Source organism: Polypterus senegalus, chromosome 11 (assembly GCF_016835505.1).
Source record: "Polypterus senegalus isolate Bchr_013 chromosome 11, ASM1683550v1, whole genome shotgun sequence".
NCBI lineage: Eukaryota > Metazoa > Chordata > Cladistia > Polypteriformes > Polypteridae > Polypterus > Polypterus senegalus.
Window position 1 is genome coordinate 77891700 of NC_053164.1, and position 25846 is coordinate 77917545.

A 25846-nucleotide genomic window follows, 5' to 3' on the forward strand; every position below is an offset into this window, starting at 1 on the left:
GCAGAGTTCTGGTGCTCTCATCATTCCCTTGCTTTTATGCGCGATGCGCTGGAAAAATAGACAAAATTATGTCTCTGGAAATAATTAATGTTGATGGAGTACAAATGCCTCACCGCGTAGTAAATATCAGGGGAGATGGTGCTTGCTTATTCTCATCTATAGCTTATTTAGTGCATGAAATAAGCACTCCGTCTTTAGCGGTACAGATTCGGGCTGACATTATATGACTTTGGACAGGCACTTTGGGGGGAAAAAAAAAATTTCGGGCGATGTTATGAATGTTACATGCCTGATGTACACATGGAGCGCACAAAAATTGAGGATAAATATATATATATATATTTGTAACGTCTAATATGTCTTATTTTCTCTTATTTTGTCTAATATATTGGGTAATACGAGTGTAATGGTGACTAAAGGGTGTTATTTCATATCTAGACGGCTCTAGTAATATTAAAAAATGTATTTAGAAGGTCGTAAACAGGTTTTCTATACTCTAACTGTGAAAATATTCGATTTATAAATAAAGAATCTTACTTCGCGAAAATTCATTTATCACGGTAGAGTCTGGAACGGATTAACCGTGAAAACGAGGGTTCACTCTATATATATATATATATATATATATATATATATATATATTATATATATATATATACACACACACAGTGGTGTGAAAAACTATTTGCCCCCATCCTGATTTCTTATTCTTTTGCATGTTTGTCACACAAAATGTTTCTGATCATCAAACACATTTAACCATTAGTCAAATATAACACAAGTAAACACAAAATGCAGTTTTTAAATGATGGTTTTATTATTTAGGGAGAAAAATCCAAACCTACATGGCCCTGTGTGAAAAAGTAATTGCCCCCTGAACCTAATAACTGGTTGGGCCACCCTTAATAACTGCAATCAAGCGTTTGCGATAACTTGCAATGAGTCTTTTACAGCTCTGGAGGAATTTTGGCCCACTCATCTTTGCAGAATTGTTGTAATTCAGCTTTATTTGAGGGTTTTCTAGCATGAACTGTCTTTTTAAGGTCATGCCATAGCATCTCAATTGGATTCAGGTCAGGACTTTGACTAGGCCACTCCAAAGTCTTCATTTTGTTTTTCTTCAGCCATTCAAAGGTGGATTTGCTGGTGTGTTTTGGGTCATTGTCCTGTTGCAGCACCCAAGATCGCTTCAGCTTGAGTTGACGAACAGATGGCCGGACATTTCTCCTTCAGGATTTTTGGTAGACAATAGAATTCATGGTTCTATCTATCACAGCAAGCCTTCCAGGTCCTGAAGCAGCAAAACAACCCCAGACCATCACACTACCACCACCATATTTTACTGTTGGTATGATGTTCTTTTTCTGAAATGCTGTGTTCTTTTTACGCCAGATGTAACGGGACATTTGCCTTCCAAAAGCAGATGTTTCTTAGCAAAATTGAGACGAGCCCTAATGTTCTTTTTGCTTAACAATGGTTTGCGTCTTGGAAATCTGCCATACAGTCCGTTTTTGCCCAGTCTCTTTCTTATGGTGGAGTCGTGAACACTGACCTTAATTGAGGCAAGTGAGGCCTGCAGTTCTTTAGACGTTGTCCTGGGGTCTTTTGTGACCTCTCGGATGAGTCGTCTCTGCACTCTTGGGGTACTTTTAGTCGGCCGGCCACTCCTGGGAAGGTTCACCACTGTTCCATGTTTTTGCCATTTGTGGATAATGGCTCTCACTGTGGTTCGCTGGAATCCCAAAGCTTTAGAAATGGCTTTATAACCTTTACCAGACTGATAGATCTCAATTACTTCTGTTCTCATTTGTTCCTGAATTTCTTTGGATCTTGGCATGATGTCTAGCTTTTGAGGTGCTTTTGGTCTACGTCTCGGTGTCAGGCAGCTCCTATTTAAGTGATTTCTTGATTGAAACTGGTGTGGCAGTAATCAGGCCTGGGGGTGGCTACAGAAATTGAACTCAGGTGTGACACACCACAGTTAGGTTATTTTTTTAACAAGGGGGCAATTACTTTTTCACACAGGGCCATGTAGGTTTGGATTTGTTTTCCCTAAATAATAAAAACCATCATTTAAAAACTGCATTTTGTGTTTACTTGTGTTATATTTGACTAATGGTTAAATGTGTTTGATGATCAGAAACATTTTGTGTGACAAACATGCAAAAGAATAAGAAATCAGGAAGGGGGCAAATAGTTTTTCACACCACTGTGTATGTATATATATATATATATATATATATATATATATATATATATATATATAGTAGTCTTGCTTATCCAACATTCCGTATTATCCAATGTCCCACCGAAAAAAAAAAAATGCAATAATCAGCAACAAGAACTGCAAATTGTGAGCGTAGTCTATTTTTTGTTGCTCCCGACTCTGCCGCAGTTAATTACAATGGAATCTTGGTTTGCGAGCATAATTCGTTCTGGAAATGTGCACGCAGTCCAAAGCACTCGTACTGTATCAATGCCAATTGCCCCATAAGAAATAATGGAAACTCAGATGATTCATTCCACAACCCAAAACTATTCATATAAAAATGATTAATACATAATATAAAGTAAAAATAAATAAAGCAAATTAACCTGCACTTTACCTTTGAAAAGAATCATGGCTGGTGTGAGTGAGTTTCTAAACTCTTGTGGCATTCCACCCAACTGGACGACACGCGGAAGAGCGTCCTAAAGCAATCGCAGTCTCCCAGCGCGGTAGCAGTTCGCCATAAAGGCCAATCTGAAAAGATTGCAGACATGCTATAAGTGCCTGACATCGATGGGTGATACAAGGAACATTATAAATGCGCAGGGGACAGTGTTACTTTCCCCCTGACCCTGCCGGACTGCCTACAGTACGTACTGTATTTAACTCCAGACAGTTCTGTAACTGTAAGTTCATTTTTTCAGTTAATTTATTCTGTTGTAAAACATGATTATTAGGTTCATAATGTGTAAAATTATACCATAGTTTGACGTTTAATAGGCTTTTTCTTAATACCTGCCATTATCCAACATTTTCGCTTACCCGATGTTCTGCCGGCCTGTTTATGTTGGATAAGCGAGACTCTACTGTGTGCAGTGTATATATATATTGATGCTATAATTGATGCTGGTTTGAAGGCAAAAGGTAGTAACACCAAATATTGATTTGATTTAGATTTTTCTTTTGTTCGCTCACTTTGCATTTTGTAAATTGATAAAAAAAAAAACAATCATTATTTATATTTCTGAAAGCATTCTTTGTTTTTTCACACCTGCCTAAAACGTTTGCACACTACTGTATGTGTGTGTTTGTAAAATATATATATATATATATATATATATATATATATATATATATGCACATAAGTGTGTGTGTGTATGTATATCAAATATTCCACAAGATATTAGAAATATTTGAGGATCTGGAACACATTGACATAACTACATCATCCCATTTCTGATAAAAAAATGATAATATAGGCATAAAATTCCCAGCAATGACAAGGTGACACTTTAGCTTCATATTAATACTTTCAAATCTAAACTGTGTACATATCAAAGTTACCAATTTTGAATGCACTATCCCAATACACATTTGCATTATACTGTGCCAGTGGTGCTCAGACACTTTTTTTTTTTTTTATAGTGTCACCCCCACTTTCCAAAAATGCTTCCAGCAGGAGTTGTATTGCATGATGCCTCAGTGAACATTATGAATATTCACAGGGGCATCCAGAAATAATGCATATAATAACATAAAGTTATATCAGAAAAGGAGTTAAAGATCTTCAATGTCCTCTCAAATCTTAACTTTCCTTCTTTGTCTACAGGATCTAAATATTGTTATTTGAAAAGAACACAAAGCAAATTGGGAGCACATGAGTAGGATAAAGAAACCTACACAGCAAAGATAAATCATGAAACTAAACACAATATATACAACATACAAGAGAACTCTAGAAACAGTGTTTATAGTTTAAAGTACAGGGGCTTCATGTAAACGGTGCGTACGCACAAAAATGTTGCATAAGAACGTTTCCACGTTCAAATCGAGATGTATAAAACCTAAACTTGTCGTAAAGCCACGCATATTTCCACGGTAGCACATACCCTGTCGTACGCAAGTTCTGCCCTTGGTTTTGAAGACTGGCGGCACCCACCGTCAAAGCAGTGCTATTGTTCCTGTGTGGTTACTCTGTCTTTTTTAGATCCACATCCCTGATGTTGCTTTATGAATACACTGAAATTAACCGCATGTTGTTAATTAGTTTAATGCATCTGATTGTAATCAACCTGTAACAATATAATGGTCCACAGAATGGTCAAACTATTCCAAATACCATAACTGCTTTAGCATTGTTACTCTCACTGCACCATCTTCTTCTTTCAGCTGCTCCCGTTAGGGTGTGCCACATCGGATCATCTTTTTCCATGTTACTCTCACTGCACCACTCGGAGTATTTATATCACTGTATCTGAGTGTGAATCGCAGCTGTACAGCAGCTGATCGGAAAGATAATTATCGGTATACAGCATCAAGCCTACGCTGCCTCAGCCATGCTGTCTATTGAACTGCACTCATACAGCAAACGCTTCAGAGCCATTCTTCACGGTTCAGAAACAGTTTCATCCCAAGAACTATAAACACACTCAATCAGTCCAAGTGCTCCTTGTAGAACTGTTTGTACTTATAAGTACAATTACCTCACTGTAAACTTGCACTACAGTTATAATATTGCACAACTTGAGGCACTTTATAAAGCGCGTATTTACATACGATGACAATGTTATTTTTAAGATGAAATGCAGCAAAATATGTTTGTTTTATGATACAGATAAAACTTTTACTTTAACAATGTTCCTTAAAAGTTTTAAAGAATCTGCGTTGTAAGCTTGCAGATGGCTTAACGTCTATTACAGAGCTAATTGTGTGGCAATTGGATATTTGGAGAAAGAAAAGTAAGGACAGAAATTGGAGGTTAGTACGTTTCAAAGAGACAGTACTGCTACAGAAAAGTATTTCATCGAAGGTCGCGCATGGCGCAGAAAGCATCTTGTGTGAGACAGGAACAATCACTGCACCACCGTTTTCCCATGTTTAATAACGTGCTTTAACTCCTATCATCATGAAAATGATATCACGTGTACATCTCAGAGTTGTAATATCACGAATGTAATGGATTCTGTGTCCTGTTGGAGGAAGAGAAAGTCTGGAAGCACATAGTGATACACGCATATAGAAGATCAAATACAAAACAAAGCATTTAACGTGCTACTTTAGTTACGATGGGATATGAGAAACTAGTAAATTAAACAATTTTAAGATTAAGTTTATGATGTTCTACTTTAATGACAAAATAAACTCCATGATTAAAGTTAACATTTCATGCTTTTTTCCCCACTGTGTGCCTTTTTTTTTCTCTGTACTCTAATAAGCTTTCATATGACACTTACGACTCGCCTTTTCACGGCAACTTTGATTTCTGACAACTTCTTTTTTTTATTTCGGGCACTGTGCGACTTTGTGAATTTGAGCTTTCAAGTTTCTCCGACACGCTATGTCACTCGATCAACTTCCTTTTGTTATTTATACCACTGTTTAAACCAACAAATAGTATGTTTTTCCTTGGCTCTGCTTGGTATTCGCTGAAATTCTATTTTCCCTCGTGCTTTTGCCATTGCCTTTTCATAGAACACTGAGCTTAAGGGCTATTTATATTGATTTGCATATTCAAAGAGACATAATTCTGGGAGGAGTTGGGGTGAGGCAGCAGGCGTGTGCATATGCATTAATTTTCACAATAACCGGGATTTATGTAGTGGAAGAACGTGGAAGCTGGCATTTGTACAGATTTATGCATCTGGATTTTTTTGTGCGTAAGCATATTTACGCTTTTGTACTTACATCATGTTATAGTGCAAATTCTACGCATGCCGTTATGCATGAGGCCCCAGGTCTATGTTGGAAGATGAACAGATATACCAATATAAGAAAACTTAAGTAAGCAACATTTTATGTGATTAGTGCAGATTTTTGTAAAAATAATAAGACGACTTCTAACAGAAAGTACTGTATAAGCAAGGCATGCATCCCATAGCAACTTTTGAATAGGCTTTGGAATGCATCCTTTTCAACATTTTGTCATTCATTCTAATTGTCATCTGTTGTAATTTTAATGTTTTAGTCTTTTAAAATAACCACACTTCTAAAATATACATTTATCCTGCATTGTATTCATGTTCACAAAGGATGTCACCAAGTGCATTTTGGACATTGTCTGGCATCCACAGCATTGTTTCTTTTATCCACATGACCCTGAGTTAAAGAACCACAGTACTTTTAATGGATGCCTTGGAAAATTATTCATTCCCTTTACCAATTCTCAGTTTTTACTGAATAACATCCTACTGTGATACTTTAATTTAAAGCACTGAAACTCAAAGCTCTTTTTTAGTATGCCGTTTTTTATGTTGGAAAAAAAAGTTCAAGCAAAAGTGAAATATGCTGTTTCCTTATGTATTCAGTCCCTGTACCTTAATTCTGTATTCTGCAACTCTGTGCAGCAATAATAGCCTCAAGTATTTTGGCCATATGCTATACATTGTTTTGGAGTGATTTTGGCCCATTCTTCCAGGCTGATTTGCACCAGGTTTTTTTGTTTATGAAGATGATTATTTTGTAACACAATTCCAAATTTTCATCCATTTCCTGTTTTCCCTCATTCACATTCTGTTTTACTACTGCATATACCCATTGTTTTTAGTTGACACAAGAAAATGAAACTATGTTTCTGAATATCTTATCCAAATGACAGTGTATAAAGAGAACATTGGACTGAGCCTTGCGCTGAACCCTGAAGAACACCATCTTTATACTAACTGTTGAAAGTAATCAAGTAGTGCTAAAATCACACTGCTTTGTGTAGTGAGAACAACTTATTCAGTTAAAAAAGTAGAATGCTTCTGAACAGTTATATCAAAAGCAATGAATAAGTGAAAAAACATTTTAGGGTTCTATACTAGAGGATATTCTGTGATTGAAGTGAAAGCCACAGTGAAATTTCTGTTAATCTTTTGATAAGAGCATATGTTTGTTTTTTTTCCCCCCTATGACTTTAAAGAGAAAAGACACCTGAGAAATTATACTGTTATTCTAAGCAAACATGTATGTCAAAATCTGTTTTTATTTAATGCCACAGAATTACAATTTAAAAAATCTGAAACTGCGATGATTTAAAAACATGTCCATTATGTTTGTTACTGCTATTACATATGTGTTTTTCTTACAAAATATTAGAATTTGATCAGATGAATGGATATTTTTTTTTTTTATAGATCTAAACTGAATGTCACAGACCTGAAATTATAGTGTACTTTTGCAAATAACATCTTGCTTTCATGGTTATAATACAGACTTGTCAAGTATTTCGTAGTAACAGAAGATATCTTGTTCGGTTTTCCCTGCACACAGTACCAGCCATTACATTGTTCAAGGAGCCTACATAATTTACCAGTCTCCATTCCATTTTACTTGCTGATTAAACATTTTGTCCTCCTTTCAAATGAGGAGTCCAGATCAAGGTAACTGTAAGAGAGGTCATTCATCAATAAGTCACCCAGGGCATCCACACTAAGTTCACTTTCTTACTGTATCTCCTGTCCTCGTCATTTTTGAGGATAGAATCTTGTTTTGCACAGATCTGAAATTGCTATATACCAAATTGTGTCATTGGTTAACATTAATAGAGTAAATAAAATGTATGAGAACTTATTTTAATTTTAAATGTTATTTTTGTCATTTTAGCTGGATGATGGGAGTAATTTGTCTCTAAAACCACGACCAGGAAGTGACCTCACAAACACCAACATCCAATCCCCTTCACACAAGGTACACCGTAGCGTCTCCACTGGACAGAAATCTAAGAAACCTGGCATGGAGCAAGGTGAGAAGACATATCTGTCAGCTGACCAAAACTGAGATCTCTTAAAACAATGCACAGGATTGTTTTTATTTATCGTTTTTTTGGTTAAAGTGTGAGGTAATATAAACTGCTGTGGATGACAGACAGATAAAGGTGATCTGGTTTAAAAATATAACATTAAAAATTCACATTTTGCACTCACTTGTACAATTTAAATGAGAAATGCAGTATCCTAATGGGAAAAGTTAGAAATTAAAATCGGCGGGACCCGAATATGTGCCAGTGATTAGAACATTATTGGAGAGTAATTTGGAGAGCTCAGCCTTATAAATATAAGAAACACATGATGTAGTTTAGTGTTAGCAATTGAAATGTGGGGCTAAATCATGCCAGAATCTAAAGAACTGTCTGAGAAAGAATGTTGATGCCAGTGTATTTAGGCATTTCCAAACAATTTGCAGTAAGTCATTCCACTGTCTTGGAAGATTTACAAATGGAGAAAATTTCATCCCACTTGCCATCTCTCCAGGCCAAATTCAGCCCAAGAGCTGACCAAAAGGCACTGTGGGAAGTTTCTTTGAATGTTAGGATATATTAATATTTATTTGTGCATGAGTTAGTGTTAATCTGCTTGAGTCAATCATCTTTAAATGATTGTACAACTTTGTTCTACATGTGAAAACATGAAGAATGTAACCTCTGCTCTCAAATAAGGAATACAAATCCATGACTAAAGATTGCCATACAGCACCTACAGTGGATTCAGAAAGTATTCAGACTTTCCCTTCACTTTTTTCTCATTTCCCTATGTTGCAATCTTCTGCTAAAATTATTTACATTCGTTTTTACCTCATCAACTAGTCAATACGCCAGAATAAAAAAGCAAAACCTGGAATTTATACATTTTTGCAAATCACAAAAAAGTATATATCACATTGACACAGATATTCAAACCCTTTGGCATTGGTTCCACTATGGAATCTCCTTAGTTTTAATGTGACAAGCTTTGCACTCCTGCATTTAATAATTTTTTTGCCATTCTTTTCCACAGATTCTCTCAGACTCTGTCAAATTGGAGATTGTTGGTGGGCGGCTATTTAAGGTCTATCCATAGATTTCTGATTTTGTTCAAGTTTAACATCTGGTTTAATAACTTAAGGACATCCCCAAATGTCCCTAAGCCACTCCTGTGATGTCTTTGTTTTGTGTTTAGGGTCACTGTCCTGCTAAATCTTCAGCCAAGTCTGATGTTCAGAGTGCTCTAGAACAGGCTTTCATGAAGGATATCCCTTACTTTGCTTTATCATACTTTTCCTCAGTCTTGTCCATTCTCTCCCATTCCCTGCTGCTCTAAAACATTCAACAGCATGAATCTGTCACCACCATTCTTCATCTTTGGAATGGTACTGCAGAGGTGATAAGCAGTGTCTGACTTCCTCCAGATATAATGCTTAGAATTGAAGCCAGACTGGTCAATTTTGGTTTCATTAGACCAGAATGTTGTGTTTCTTGTTGTCTGGGAATTATTTTCTCAAACATTAAGTGGGCTTCCATGTGTCATTTATGGAGGAGATTTTTCTGTTTAGTGGCTCAGGCGTAAAGCCCCAATCAGTGGAGTGTGGATATTATAGTTATCTTTCTGTAAGTTTCTCCTTACTCCACACAGGTTCTTTTCTCATGATTGCTGAATTTGACTAGGTAGCCAGTTCTAAAAGAGGAGTTGTGGTTGTTTCAGATGTATTCCATTTAAGAGTTACGGAGGCCATTTTCTATTTAGGAACCTTCAATGCCGTAGGATTTTTTTTTTTTGCAGCCATCCCCTGGTCTGAGCCTTGATACATCATTTTCTCTAAGCTCTGCAAGCAGTTCATTTGACTTCATGACTTGATTTTGTTCTGATACATATTGTCAACTGTAGGACCTTATATAAGACAGGTGTGTGTCTTTCCTAATCATGTAAAATCCATTCAGTTTACCTACTGGTGAAGTCCAAACAAAGTATAGAAACATCTCGACAATGATCAATAGAATTGAATGCACCTGAACCAAATTTCAAATGTCATAGCATAGGGTCCTGAGTGATTGTGTTAATGTGATATTTAAGATTTTTTTTTTTTTTTAGTTAATTTACAAAGGTTTCTAAAATCCTATTTATGCTTTGTTATTCTGGTTATTGAGTAATAAATGATGTGGTGGAAAGTAATTTTAACATAAGGCTGCAAAAACAAGATGTGAAAAAGTGAAGAGGTCTGAATACTTTCTGAATTACTGTAGGTGAGGAACCAGTAAGTTTGCTTAAAGTAAATGTATTTATTATTTGTCTTATCTATTCAGAACATGTTGTTCTAAAATAACTTAATGTGATCTATAATGGATGGTTAAAGCTTTATGGTTTTGGGCTGTAATTTTTTTTTTCTGCTTTAGGGCTTGGTGGTCTTGCCATTCCACATTGTCCAAAAGAGTACAACCTGCACAAAACCTAAACAACAGTGACAAAACAATCTCCTGTATTACCGTTTTTGAATTGCATTAGTGAAATTAATGACTCTAATAATGCCAACTACTTATACTTAACATGAGGCAAAGTAAAATGATGATCAATTTTGATTAAAAAAATAATGTATAACCAGACTTTTTAAAACCACATTTCATGATAGATAGATAGATAGATAGATAGATACTTTATTAATCCCAAGGGGAAATTCAGATAATCCAGCAGCAGTATGCTGATACAAAAAACAATATTAAATTAAAGAGTAATAAAATTTCATGTAAAAACAGACAATAACTTTGAATAATGTTAGCATTTACTCCCCCGGGTTGAATTGAAGAGTCGCATAGTGTGGGGGAGGAGGAGGCAATACTACTTGCTAGTTATTCTAAATGTGTTGCTGTATCAATTGAATTACTAGAATAGCTATGATTTTAGCATTATAATTTTGTGACCTGTTTCAAAATAATCAGCTGAATTTTCTGTTTGATATTAATAGGTACCTCAATATCATCATCAAATTCTTACTCTAAACGCTCTCAGATAAACTCCTCAGACAGTAAACACCATGGAGATGAGCCTTCTCGCAAATCAAGCAGCACTGTGAAAGTGCCAGCCAGTCCTCTGTCTGGTACTGACAGAAAAAAGACTACCCCAACACCCTCCACAGTAAGTGTAATGAATCATAGGCATTAACTGTTTTGAAATTCACCTTTATTGTAGAGGAAGAATATAAATAAATGCACTTTAGGTTAAGAAGAAACTGTCATCTTATCAGTTAATGTGTTTTTTTGAACACCAGCATCATTAAAAAAAATTAAATAAATAAATATAATTGATATACAAATTACATATCTAGTCATTTCAGTGTGGCTGGTCTAACTTTGACTACCACTCTTTCCTTACAAACAGATGTAGAATTCAAGTATGCCACAATACTGGTATGATTTTACTTTGCATTTTAAATGCGACACAAAAATGGAATTGAGGAAAACCATGTTACTTGGCAGCATCTGATCTGTCTATTGTGTTTTGTGAACACAAAAATGTTGCATTGCTGTAGATTTAAGTTTAATTTAGGATGAAATAAAAGAATCTCTGGTGAAAGAGGTTTTTGATATATACCTCATGACAGTCAAAGCTATAATGTAAGCTTTCTGGAAAATACACAAACCTCTACCATTCAATTTCATAAACCCTGCTAACTTCCCAGCCTTTGACCAATAAAAGGAATATGTAGCACTGCTCACTAGGTAAACAGTGTTGGATTGTAGCTTAAATTCAAATTCATTTTGTACAATTACTCAATTTTTCACCTTTTTTCTTATTCCTTCCAATGAAAGAAATAGTCAGACTTTAATAAATGCCATTATTCAGACACATCCTCAGACTTGGTATTTCACTGTTAACAAAATTGTGTTTTTTTCAGCTTCTAATTTTTATTGTTTTATTTTTATATTTTTTATTATTTTTATTTTAATTGTTTTATTGTTTTTATTATTTCTTTAAAATAATCAAGTTTACATTTTATATGCCTTGATTGCTTTCATGGAATACAGACATCTACCTATTAAGGCAGTGTGAAATTATGAATTGCATACTGGCTTGCTTCTGAAACTACATTTAAATTTACTAACTATAAGGAAGGCTTTTACAGTCTTTTCTGCCATTGCAGTCCTTCCAGTATTTGCCTAGGTCAAATGTTTTCAGTATTTTTATATCATTTTCCTTAATGGTGTAAAAGAACATCTTAAAAGTTTTAATGTGGATGTTATTGCAAAAGCAATTTAGACAATAGATTTCAGATAAATATTTAGTGTTTTAATATTTGATTTCAAATATTATTGAGTTAGATGATTATTAATGCTATCCCTGATTATTTTTCCTCTTTGACTTTCCATAATCACTATAGATTCAGCTTTGGGGAAAATTGTTAGGATAAATAATTGTGTTAAGAATAAATACCTGAAAAAACTAATTAGAGCTCAGTAAACTGGATCATCATAAACAATTCAGAAACTCTTTGACACAGGCTGTTCTCTAGAATTGAACAGTCAGATTAGAACGGTGTCTAGTTCATGAAGCTACCATGAGATGAAACAATAACACAATTCATGTGGTTGAAAAATTTCATTAAATTGCAATTAAAATACACTTTATGTAATGCTAGTGTGAAATATTTCCAATGAAAGAATAGCAAGTGACTAGGATTACTATAGTGCTCAATCTATTCTCAAAAATAACACTGTCTTTATAAAGCATAACTGTCTTTACTTAAATCATCTTGCAATCACATAATCTGAAGTTCCCTTTTAACATAGTTTAACCTGAAATCTGTATAATGGAAATAAGAGTTGTAAGTTAGTATTTTGAAGTAATCTGAAGAAGGTATTAATTGGTAAGGTGAGACCTTAAACCTCTTTCGTCTGAATTTGAAATTGAAACTTCCCAGGTATTTAATTGTTGTTTGTAATACATACTGAGATATGGGCAGCTATATTCTGTATTAAAGGTATCTGTTGTCCTTTAAAGGTTGTTTTTTTAAAGTAAATTGGTATGCCAAAATGCACATTTAGATTGTTAAATTAACTGAATTTTAACATTTTGAATTGAAAAACAAAATCTGAGTCCAGATAAACTGAGTCCTCACTTTTTTTGTTCATTGTTGGTATGGAAATAAATTATAGTTAAACTGTACAGGTACTGTAAAATGAAAAATTATTAATTTTACAGAACAGCATTCTATCCACTGGCACAAGCAGAAGCAGGAACTCTCCAATGATGGAACGATCTAGCCTTGGCCAATCCTCAATACAAAATGGCAAGGATAGGTAAGGCACTTAATAAAGGTATTTAAATATCCGTTTGCGTCTTAACTTAAAATAGATTTGTGTTATGAAGGAGAACAGGTAATTTTGCATCTCATACATCCTGAAAGACTTGATAATGTAATAAGCTTATAAAATCTTTAAAATACTACTAGAAAAATCTAAGAACAGTGGCACACCCTTCAAAAGACAGTAATTGTGTGAACGAAGCATTTCAGTATGTTTTCTTCCTTTGACTTGCCTAATTAGCTGGGACTGCTGACCTTAATCACCGTTTGTGTTTAGGTTACATATGCTGGCAGATGAGTCTGCTTTATATGAAGCTAAACATTAACTTAATGTCTGTTTTATTACTGGTTCCTTGCACATATGGCAGTTAAGACTGTACTTGGAGAGTCCCCATCATGTTTTTCCTTATTAAACAGCAAGTGACAGCGGATATCGGAAGGGTTCCATATCTATGGTGCTTTGTAAACTATTTTGTTAAAATATACAATTACATAAACATGAAACCTTTTGTGAAAAATATTGTAAATACACATGAATACTCAAACAATATAAAGAAGATAGTGTCATGCTGAGCGTAATGCTCCCTTAATTTACGCATTTTACTTCTGAAGAATAGTATTCATCATTAAGCATTCTGTGTGTTAACTATTTGTTACTGTAGGAATGCCACACATTCTTTCTATGAGAAAAGATAAGAAATTAACCATTTCTAATCAAATAAACATCTTCAGATACATGTAAAATATTTTAATCTTGATTTTATGTCATAAAATAAATACTTTCAACACTGGCAGTTAATATATGGTGATTCAAAGTAAAAAGGAAGTAAATGTGAGAAAACACCTTCCAAAGTGCTGTTTTCCTAACCTTTTCTGTAAAACACAACTCTTAAATAAAGCAGAAGCGCACAAGAAAATGACATCCACAAATCCATAGTCCTTACTATTTAGACTTAATTTCAGTGTGCTGAAATTCTTATGACTGATACCTAAGAGTGTGCAATTTTTATATTCTTCTCCAAAATTTCATGTCACATACATACTTTAATTTATGCATTTCATAATCCTGATTAAATGTTCTTGCTTTTAAATTAAAACATATTTTCCACAAATCAAAAACACAGCTCTGTACTAATTTACAATTTATTTGCTTTCTTCAGGTAAATTTTCACATTAAGCCTTTAAAAAGTGCCTTTCCATGCTTCATTTCCAATAAAAATCATAAAATAGGTCAATGAGCAGAATCACAATGACCATTTACACCACTTTCTCAATGTATCCCAACTACTGGGCAGAAAGACCTTGTTCCTACTTGACTAACTAGCTTGGATTTTTCAACACATTCAGTTAGACTCTCCATGACAAGATTAGTACAGTACTGCTGTAATCAAAACACACAAAGGCTTTTTCAGAATATAGACTTATCATTGGCAAAAATGAGAATGATAAAATATGTACTGTTTCATTGCAGACTTTATTGTTCTGCATTTAGATTATATATACTAGCAGTTCATAATGTAGGTTTTTATGCATATTTAACATTCAGAAACTAAATAGCTACAAAGAAGTATTTATTGTTCTTAACATAATTATTTGAATATTTGTGGTTAAATCATTAAAAGAAAACCACAAGTTATTCATACTGTCATCTGTACACTTAATAAACCGGAGGGTACATTCAGTATTTGTCTTGTTAGACGGTTTTCTCCCAAATCTTAAATTCATCACTAAGAAAAATATATAGCTGAAAAATGCATAGTTAACAATTCTTGGAATACACAGTACAGTCCTTAAGTCCATGCTCACAATGTTGGACATACTGAATAATGATAAAGCAATGCTTGGCATAATATGTGCATAGTACAGCATTTACTGTCTTTTTCATATTGACAGTGCATATAATTGGAAGAAAAATCAAAAGACCACTGCTTTACTATGTTATAAGTAACTGAAAGCGGCAACCTACAAGAGTATTATTAGAAGCCTTAGATACTTATAGGATTATGTTATTTAAAGAGAGTACTAATTCACTATTGTAGTATTGTGCACTTTTTTGTTATAACAGTTTTAGTCTTGTATGATTCTCTTAATTTTTATCATGCATGTCTATAATACCTAATTTTAAAAAACAAGTATTTTTGTCAAATTGTAGTCTTCATTGGTAATACAGTGATACCTTGAGATACAAGTTTAATTCGTTCCGTGACCGAGCTCGTAAGTCAAAATGCTTGTATCTCAAATCAGTTTTCCCCATTGAAATTAGATTAATTCGGGCCAGCCCCCAAAAAACCACCCCAATTTTTTGTTAAATGTTTTCAACATGAGAAAAATGGTTTCATAATGAACAAATATTTTATACAAACAAAATAAAACCTAATACATAAGAGAATCTAAAGAAATAAACAGATGTTGTCGAAGCCAATTACCGTATTGTAATTTTTTTCTTTCACTTCACTTTTGCTTAACTTAATTTTCTTCTTCACTTGTTTTTTTCTTTTTTGCCACGCTTTCATCACTTTCATTCTCAAGGCGTTTCAATAAAAACCTATCCAAGGAGCTTTGTTAGTCCTCCCCTTTAGAATGTTTCTGAAATGAGTTAGGCAAGTGCCATTAAATAGCGCCGCTGCACAACCAGTTACAAATTTTTCAGGGTGTTTCTTTTCAATAAAGTCAAGTGTTAGGCAAGTGTCATTAAATAGCGCCGCTGCATGACCAGTTGTAACTTTTTCAGGGCGTTTCTTTTCTTTAAAGTTCGGAACTTTTTCCCACATTGCAAACACTTCCTTTATCTCACTTTAAGTGATAACGTCCTCCACGGTACCAATCTCCTTTAGAACCTCCGTATGTTGCCGCGTCTGTAGTTCCGTCAACTCCTCCGTCGTCAGTTCCTCGGAATGTGCAGCAACAAGCTCTTTAATGGCTCGTATTTTGAATTTTGGCTGGTAACTCAAGGCAAAAAAATCGACATAGTGACGGCTCGTATCTCAAAAAACCCGTACGTTGGGGCACTCGTATCTCAAGGTACCACTGTACTTGTTTTTGCCATCATATTCACCAGTTTATGAAAATGCTTGCATTTTTATAAGGTCATATTAGTCAACATGATATCTAACATTTACTTTGTCTGAACAGTAACAAAAATGGTAAAAAAAAGTGGCAGAGTATGTTTTTCACAAGCATCTATTTTAGGCATGTATATAATAAAAATTTAATTAAAGATAAAAAAAAATTCTTAAAATATCCTTAGAGTTTGTTCAGTCTTGTCTGTATGACTACACTCACTTGAAACACCACAGTACTATTCATGGGATAAAATTAGAGAAAAGCCAAGCAAAATGACACCTTTTATTGGCTAACTAAAAAGATTACAATATGCAAGCTTTCGAGGCAAGTCAGGCCCCTTCTTCAGGCAATATGTAAAAGTTTTAGTTAGCCAATAAAAGATGTCATTTTGCTTGACTTTTCTCTACATTCATAATGGGTAACACAGTACAACACCCTAGTACTACTGGGATAAAATTAGTAATTTATTCAAATTCAGTTTTACCCACTTCAGCACTATAAATACTATTACTAATGTTCTGCAAAGATATAGTGCTGTCAGAGTCTTGGAATTAGTGCCATAAATACAGGGTGGTCCAGATCTAATTATGCAGATCCAGATCTTCTGAATGACTTTGATTTATGCGGGCATGATTCCAGTTTGGCGTGAAGACGATTCTTAATGTCGTCAGTTCGCACACTTCTCAATGGTCTGGGATTTTTCAGGTGATTTTCAATGTAATATACTTAATAAGTTAAAGTGTAATGAAAATTGCATAATTAGATCAGGACCTCCCTATATTAACAAACAGTTGGTAAATAGTGGCTTTTTATTTAAAAGATTAAAGATGTACTTCAATGATAACTCTTGTGGTTTTGGTGTCTAATGTAAAAATACTTTTTTTAAAATAGATATTCTGATAAATGGTAAAATTTAATGAATATTAAATAAGATTATCATTCTTTGGTATTTGGGTTCCTTACAGTTTTGAGGAAAATATGGTAGTTCTGTGTTAGTACATGGTAAATATAAAATACTGATCATCTTTACATGATTTGATGGTTTCCATTACTGTGGCTAAAATATGCAACACATAAAAACCCTTTTCAATTCTTTATTATTATCATTAATTTGTTTTCTGTTTTACACTACTAATTTGGAATATAGATAAAACTTAATCTTTCCAACAAGAGTGTTTTGTTTGAATTTTTTTTAACAGACAAGCCAATTAATGCTTTTGCTCTTTTTATGCTGTGCAGCTATAGTCACCTGGAGTTTCATTTTTAGAAAAATAAAAATGTGTCTTTGTCTCTATTTATGTTATTAAAAAGTAATACAGAAGTCTAGAAAATGTCTCTAATTTTACTTTTTCCTTCACTTTCTGTACCCTTAACAGGCAAATCCACAACTACTGAACATGTAGCCTGATTTCTGTCTTTGCCTTTGTCTTCCTGCTTGAGTTTTTATATGTTATGTTGTCATTTTGAGGATCCAGTTTAGACAAACCATATGTGTTCCTTTCTCCATGTTTTTCCTCATATAAATGTGGATATACTTTTAAGTATATAGTAAACCACTGTATGTCATCTGCTTCTATGCAGTTTCTCTCATGTAGGCATTCCCTCCTTTGTTTCTCTTTTGAGCTCCAGATTAAATATATTTGCTTACCACACATGAACAGTTTTAAACAGCAGTATTTTTATCTTTTATTGCAGTCAATCAATGTAAAGTCATTTGCATTGCATTGACAACATCATTTTGCACTGTGATAGACTGTTTGTGTCCCTTTTAATTTTAAACTGACCAGTACATGTTAATGCTTCCTTGTTTGTTTTTATTTTTTAATCAAGCTGCTTTTACCATTATTGCTTTTCTGTTCCCTCCCTTTTTTCATTCCCCTCCCCCTAATGTGTACCCTACTTCCCCTTTTGTCTCCTAGTTTAACCACACCGGGTTCCAGGGCTTCAACTGCTTCCGCTTCCGCAGTTCTGACATCATCAGCACGGCCACGCCATGTGAAATCCCAATCCACGTCCGTCCACCCCAGCAAGGTCACGCTGCCCCCCACGGACAACCACTGTGAGGCGCAGCGGCCCAGGCAAGTGAAGCCATGCAGGAGGAGAAAGTGAAAATGATAGTCAGAAAAGAAAGATTACAAACACTGCGGAAGCAATAAAATAATTTGATTTGCTCCGTACTCCTTCAACTGAAATAAAAAGTTGAGAGGTTTTGTAAAGATTCGTTTTAATGAACAAGAAATAAAAAAATAACATAGATTGCAAGTGAAAACAGGAGGTTATACTGGATATTCTTTCCTAAATGTTATGCCCTGAAAAAGTTCCTGTTTATTTGCTCAAAGCAAATCACTGGAATCATCATCAAGCACTCTTTTCCAATTCAAAGTCGCATAGCTTAGTTGTTTTAGATGGATGGACTTGGACAACAAGCTCTCCTAACGCTCACTAACCAACTAAATCTGCAGTGGGTGGCGGGGGGGTGGGGTGTGTATCTGGGTTTCTGCCACCATGCCCCATACCAGCCATAACCTCATAGCTTTTATTAAAATAACGTGAAACTTTTTGACTTTTACAGTATTTCCACTGCTCACTGTTACCACATTTTGTCTAAAAGAGTAATAACATATTTTAATATATTGCAAAAAATGTTTTCAGACTATATACCGTAGCTATTAAACTGTATTGAGGGGTAAAATTAGAAGTAATATCTTTAGAACATACAGTGCATCCGGAAAGTATTCACAGCGCATCACTTTTTCCACACTTTGTTACAGCCTTATTCCAAAATGGATTCAATTCGTTTTTTTCCTCAAAATTCTACACACAAAACCCCATAATGACAACATGAAAAAAGTTTACTTGAGATTTTTGCAAATTTACTAAAAATAAAAATAAAAATGAGAAAGCACGTGTACATAAGTATTTACAGCCTTTGCCATGAAGCTCAAAATTGAGCTCAGGTGCATCCTGTTTCCCCTGATCATCCTTGAGATGTTTTTGCAGCTTAATTGGAGTCCACCTGTGGTAAATTCAGTTGATTGGACATGATTTGGAAAGGCACACACCTGTCTATATAAGGTCCCACGGTTGAAAGTTCATGTCAGAGCACAAACCAAGCATGAAGTCAAAGGAATTGTCTGTAGACCTCTGAGACAGGATTGTCTCGAGACACAAATGTGGGGAATGTTACACAAAAATTTCTGCTGCTTTGAAGGTCCCAATGAGTACAGTGGCCTCCATCATCCATAAGTGGAAGAAGTTCGAAACCACCAGGACTCTTCCTAGAGCTGGCCGGCCATCTAAACTGAGCGATCGGGGGATAAGGGCCTTAGTCAGGGAGGTGACCAAGAACCCGATGGTCACTCTGTCAGAGCTCCAGAGGTCCTCTGTGGAGAGAGGAGAACCTTCCAGAAGGACAACCATCTCTGCAGCAATCCACCAATCAGGCCTGTATGGTAGAGTGGACAGACGGAAGCCACTCCTTAGTAAAAGGCACATGGCAGCCCACCTGAAGGACTCTCAGACCATGAGAAACAAAATTCTCTGGTCTGATGAGACAAAGATTGAAATCTTTGGTGTGAATGCCAGGCATCACGTTTGGAGGAAACCAGGCACCGCTCATCACCAGGCCAATACCATCCCTACAGTGAAGCATGGTGGTGGCATCATCATGCTGTGGGGATATTTTTCAGCGGCAGGAACTGGGAGACTAGTGAGGATAAAGGGAAAGATGACTGCAGCAATGTACAGAGACATCCTGGATGAAAACCTGCTCCAGAGCGCTCTTGACCTCAGACTGGGGCGACGGTTCATCTTTCAGCAGGACAACAACCCTAAGCACACAGCCAAGATATCAAAAGAGTGGCTTCAGGACAACTCTGTGAATGTCCTTGAGTGGCCGAGCCAGAGCCCAGACTTGAATCCGATTGAACATCTCTGGAGAGATCTTAAAATGGCTGTGCACCGACGCTTCCCATCCAAACTGATGGAGCTTGAGAGGTGCTGCAGAGGAATGGGCGACACTGGCCAAGGATAGGTGTGCCAAGCTTGTGGCATCATATTCAAAAAGACTTGAGGCTGTAATTGCTTCTCCCAAAGGTGCATCAACAAAGTATTGAGCAAAGGCTGTGAATACTTATGTACATGTGATTTCTCAGTTTTTTTATTTTTAATAAATTTGTAAAAACCTCAAGTAAACTTTTTTCATGTTGTCATCATGGGGTGTTGTGTGTAGAATTCTGAGGAAAAAAATGAATTTAATCCATTTTGGAATAAGGTTGTGACAAAATGTGGAAAAAGTGATGCGCTGTGAATACTTTCCGGATGCGTTGTATTACAGACCATCTAAAAACTGAAAATGAGATCAATTCTTAGTTTACTTCCACTTTTCAGGTTTATTCAATAATAAAAAAACACAGATGTTGTATTATGTTACAGCAGATATTAAAATAGAGCAGGAATGTCTTGGTGCACAGAACAAAAGAAAGAAAAGTGTACAATCTAAAATGATGGTGGTATGGAATACTATATGCTCAACCTATGATGCATAGTAACACTAAAAGCCTTGACCTCTCCAATGAAAAAAAAGATGCAGTTTTAATTATGAATTTAACTTAATCCTGTACTGCAGTTTTTCACCTAAATTTAAGAGATCTTTGTTATTATTTGTAATAGAATAACTTGTTTTTAAACTATGTTGTTTGTCTGACAACAGATTCCTCACAGAATGTCAGTTTTTTTTTACTCACAGGTTTATGATTAACCAAATGTCTGGTACAGTGCAAGCTGTTCTGCAGAAATTCATTCATACATTACTGCCCCAATCTTTTTTGTTGCTTGAATCGTTATATACTTATAAAATATCAAATTGTAAGCATTTTCACAAGAGGGCCGTTCCATATTGTTGGAACACATATAAATTATTTTTAAGACCAAAGCATAGCTCCTCAATAGACAGATACACAGATATTCATTGATGGACAAAATACTGTATGTATGTATCCCCAAAAAACAGTAACTACAAAATGCCAACCAACACAGGCAGTAAAGAGCCTCAGTAGCATAACTTAGAATATTGCCGACTGTGGCCAATACCACTCCAGAACAATGTGCTCTTGAGAGGATGTTGGCCACAAGACATGACTGTAGGGGTCCACGATTACCAAAAAATTAATAATTGATGATTATGGATATAATAATCATGATTATTAATTTTGATTAATAACACTTCATATTTTGTTTTGCCAACTTTTTCATTCCCCTCCCCCTAATGCATCTTGTTTTCTGTATAGATATAGTACAGAAGAACCTCCATTTAGCAGGAAATTGATGATATTGAAGTAATTATTAAGTACAATTTAAGTATAATGTAAATAATCCTTTTTTTCTTCTTCAAAACAAATACTATGCTTGGAAATACTGCCATTACCTCCACTCCTCATCCAAAAATGTAAAATGTGGGTTAATGTTAAATTGGGGATGTGCTACATTAAGGAAATAAAAATTGCATGTGTATGTAAAATCAAAGCAAATAATAAAAAATTAAGTTACAGTAATGCAAAATTAAGAAGGTAATGTAAACATAATGTGATAGTTCTTTGGTACAGGTGTGTAAAAGCATTAAATGTAACAATATAGCAAACTTAAGAATTACTTAGTCAGACACTACTTATGCTGCTGCCCTTCTCATTCATTTAATGTACTAGAAAACAAATTACAAATGAACATAACAGTCTAAATACTTCAGAAGTTCACTATATGCTTACATAGACAGCCACTATGGTATGCCATGTTTACTTTTAAATGCCAAAGGATATTCAGTATTCACTAAGTGTAGCTTATGGCCAAAGCACTAGAGTTTGTTTCAGTCACCGATACCAACAGTGTTCATGACTTTTGTCCCTGTTATCTGTAATCCCTCAGGCCTCAGCCTCCATTCCGGATGAAGTATGCTGATTGCAAGCATGTTTTTCACTGTAAATTTGATGTTAATATAATATACTGCTGTATTCAGGCACGTTTCCATGACTGTAGTCAACCACAAATCAGCTGGTGTTGTATAAAGTGCCACTTGTTTCGTTCCTTTTCAATTTCTGTCTAACATTTTGAATAAATTTAAGGCAATGCAGCTTCAGAATAACTGTGGGAGGGAATAGTGCATGTTTTATATTGGGTGTTAAATAATTTTTTTAAAACCTTCATTGTGCCCTGTTTTAATTGGAGCCCTGTGTCTAGCGATGGCTACTGTTATCTGATTTTGATGGCTTGCTAGATACAGACATGCTTCATAACAAAAGAGAAACAAAATATGAAATTATGGAAGATAATCTTTATTTTGTTACTAAAACATTGGAGGCTGCTGCATACACAGAAAAAAGAAATTCATGCTTTTTAAGAGATGTTGTTAGAGATATTGATTGGCAAATTTCCACACCACATGACAATAGTGAGAGTACTGCCTGTGCCAGTGCTGCATGGCTAATTTGCATCCATAATTAGCCTTGTACCATGATTACCAATCAAAACAAGCCGTAATTGAGCCTTCACCCATCCCTCATCAGAAAACACATTAGACCATGTGAAATAATATCAAAAGATTTTACTATTTAAAAAATGACGGAAGAAAAAAGTGTGAAACATTTGCACCAGTACATAGGAAACAAAAAAAAAAAACAAGTTCCATCTCTGCACCCAAAGCTGCAACTTCAAACAAGGGAAAGAGCCAGTCACACACTGCTGCTTCATGGCATGGCTGATGTGTTCCCAAAGACTCTATGAGCACAATAATATATATATATATTTTACTTACTGCTAGATTGAGGCATGGTGGCGCAGTGGTTAACACTGCCGCCTTACAGTACAAATTTTGGCCACAATAATCTCCCTGTCATAGCTGACAGACACTTAGCCATCAGAAACACTTTAAAATGGTGTAATTGTCTTTTATGTACTTAAAACTAGTCCAGTTCCTCCTTCCCTCCCTGACTTCAGTACATTTCCTTCAGTTTGGTGATGTTCCCAAAAATTTCAATGACTTCACCAAACTCATGGTGAAGTAATCCCTAGTGGGTTCACTCATCACTATTAAACATTACACTTCAAAAAAACTCATTAAGGACTGTCACCTATAACTATTCATATGATATGAATGCTTCTGATTCACCCTGCTCTTGCCCTCAGGACATGTGTCTCTGATTGATTACACTTATTTCCTGATTAAAGCACTTTGTAACTGGGAAAATTCAAGAGTGAGAGTGGACTTAATGCAATACAGTAACCGCTAATTTTCACGATTAGTATGTCACTGCACCTGTAAACATAATCACGATTAGTATACGATTAATTAAGCAGCTCTGCATGACTACATATTTTACCATATTTATTCTATTCTATCATTGCCTCCATTGAGTCTACAGTCAGACTTCTTGCACTGTTTATTCAGGCATTTGGCATCTCCTTATGTTTAATCTCCAGGAAAATATAGCAAAGCATACACCATAGACTTGTAGAACATCCCCAGCAGTTTGTTGTACCCATTAAAAGACAGTGTCTGCTGTGGCGCTTTGTTTATAGCCAGCCTGTCTTTGTTACCCAGTTCAGTCTATTGTTCATCTGGGCCCTGTTTATTTATAGGACTGCAGTTCTTCTCCCATTATAGTAGCTATCCTTAGGATTTGCTTGGTACATCGTAAAGTCCACCACCAACTTCTTTGTCTTAGTAAATGCTTAATTCTAGGTGCTGCTTCTTTCATCACATGATAATTCCTAAATCAGCTTTGAATACTCCTGCTCATCTCAGATGGTGATGCCACATTCAGTACACAAATCTTTAAAGAAGGTGTCATAAACTCAAGCTGTGCTGTTGTGTAGTTGATAAAAGAAAAATTAAGACAGGATGATTCCATAGGATTCCCCTGGATTGCAGATTATCATCTCTGAAACACACTCCTGGAGCCTCAAGAACTGTTGTCTGTCAGTTAGATTGACCTTGGCTGTGATGTATCTGCCTGTTTCACCATGAGATGCTAGGTATTATTGAAAACACTTGAAATATTCAATTAGAATTAAAAAAAATATACAAAAATAATACATAATATAAATACAGTTTCTAGTGTAGACTGAAATAAGTGGAATGGAAAAAAAAATTGAGTTCATTATTTCTTGCATAGTTTGTGTATTTCACAGATCAGATTTTTCAGATCTGAATGTACATCCAGTATACACGTAGCTGTCTCACACAGCACAAAAGCATATTAAGTTGTTCAGAGTAGCATACCATTTAGCAGATTTTAAAAAAGGCTGATCATAAGAGGACATTAAAGAGATACCCAGTGAATCAGCTAAATTTAAAATAATAACCAATCTTTAGATGTTCTGATCATTACTGAAGCATTATGCAGTGTTTTAGGAAACCTTAAACTGCCAGAGAATGTTTTTCAGCTGATTGTGCAATAATTATTTTTGAGTAAAAAAGTGTTAACAAGTAGACAGAAAACTAATTGAGTTGCTAAGGCAGTTACTGCAGGATAGATGAAGATACATAACGCAATTAACCCTGGAATATAGATAAACATAATTATATGTTGAACCTGGCTGTACATTTGTGATGTATTCAAAGAAGTATTAAAAATGTTAAAATTTTATTCCCTTAAAAAAAATAAAAATAATAAGTCTTTTTCATCCAAAGGGGAAAATGTTCACTAAAATGTTTTGTTGAAACTGATAACTCAACCCAGTGGATGAATGTCATCAATTTCATCTGATCTGATCTGAAATAAATCTTTTTGTTACTTAGTATGCAGATCTGTTTTTTGCTCTTGATTACTTTTAGTTACTCAGTTTTGATAAATCAATTCCCCTAAATATCAGTTCATTGGAATGTGTTAGTGATTTTTCCCCCTGTGATGGAAGATGCCTCATTCAGGCTTGGTTACTGCCTTTTGCCCATTTTTTTCAGAAATAGACTTCATCTTCCTGTCACATTCAATTAAATTTAAGCATGTTTAGAAAATAAATATATGAGAACTTAATGTGTTTAGTCATTCAATTTGCTTAAACATTCTATTGTTTCGGGTCATTTTAGTGCAGACACCAAAATAACACATAATAGCAAAAATAATAATAATTTGTATCCCGAAAATAGGTAAGTCTTAGGTACAGTGGAAGCAGTGCAACGACTATAAAAGTTGAAGTATTCTCTACCATTTCTCAAAAGATCATCCAGTTTCCTTCTGTTCCTTCTAAACCATATTTAGTAATGACTTGTAATTTGTGAACAAATAACCTGCCTTCTACCCAGTGTTGCAGATTCATTCATTACCGCATAGTGAGAAACCATTGTGTCCTCATTTACAAAAGTGTTAAAAAGCTTCTGTGTGTCTGTGTTATCATAACACATTTGTGAAAATGCTTTAGCCTGTGAGGCATGTTATTTTTCTTTCCTTTAGGAATCCCTTGATGGTCTCCTTATACAGCAGAAAACCTTTGAAGATATGTTCTGATGTTATTCTCCCAAAAATTTTGATTGCTTTCTTTTTAGCTGATACGGAA

The 25846-nt window shown here is 35.0% G+C and overlaps 1 protein-coding gene across 12 annotated transcripts in view; it reads left to right on the top strand.

The window, feature by feature from the left end:
• Positions 1–25846, top strand: part of mark2b (MAP/microtubule affinity-regulating kinase 2b) — a 290583-nt gene that overhangs the window by 232545 nt on the left and 32192 nt on the right. For 8 of the 12 annotated variants that reach the window (XM_039769082.1, XM_039769085.1, XM_039769084.1 and 5 more), the window contains exons 12-15: positions 7793–7931; positions 10901–11070; positions 13135–13232; positions 18220–18378. In XM_039769082.1, the coding sequence (XP_039625016.1) occupies positions 7793–7931; positions 10901–11070; positions 13135–13232; positions 18220–18378 (566 nt within the window). The remainder of the gene's footprint in view (positions 1–7792; positions 7932–10900; positions 11071–13134; positions 13233–18219; positions 18379–25846) is intronic. The other 4 variants (XM_039769090.1, XM_039769091.1, XM_039769092.1 and 1 more) reach the window with 1 other exon arrangement.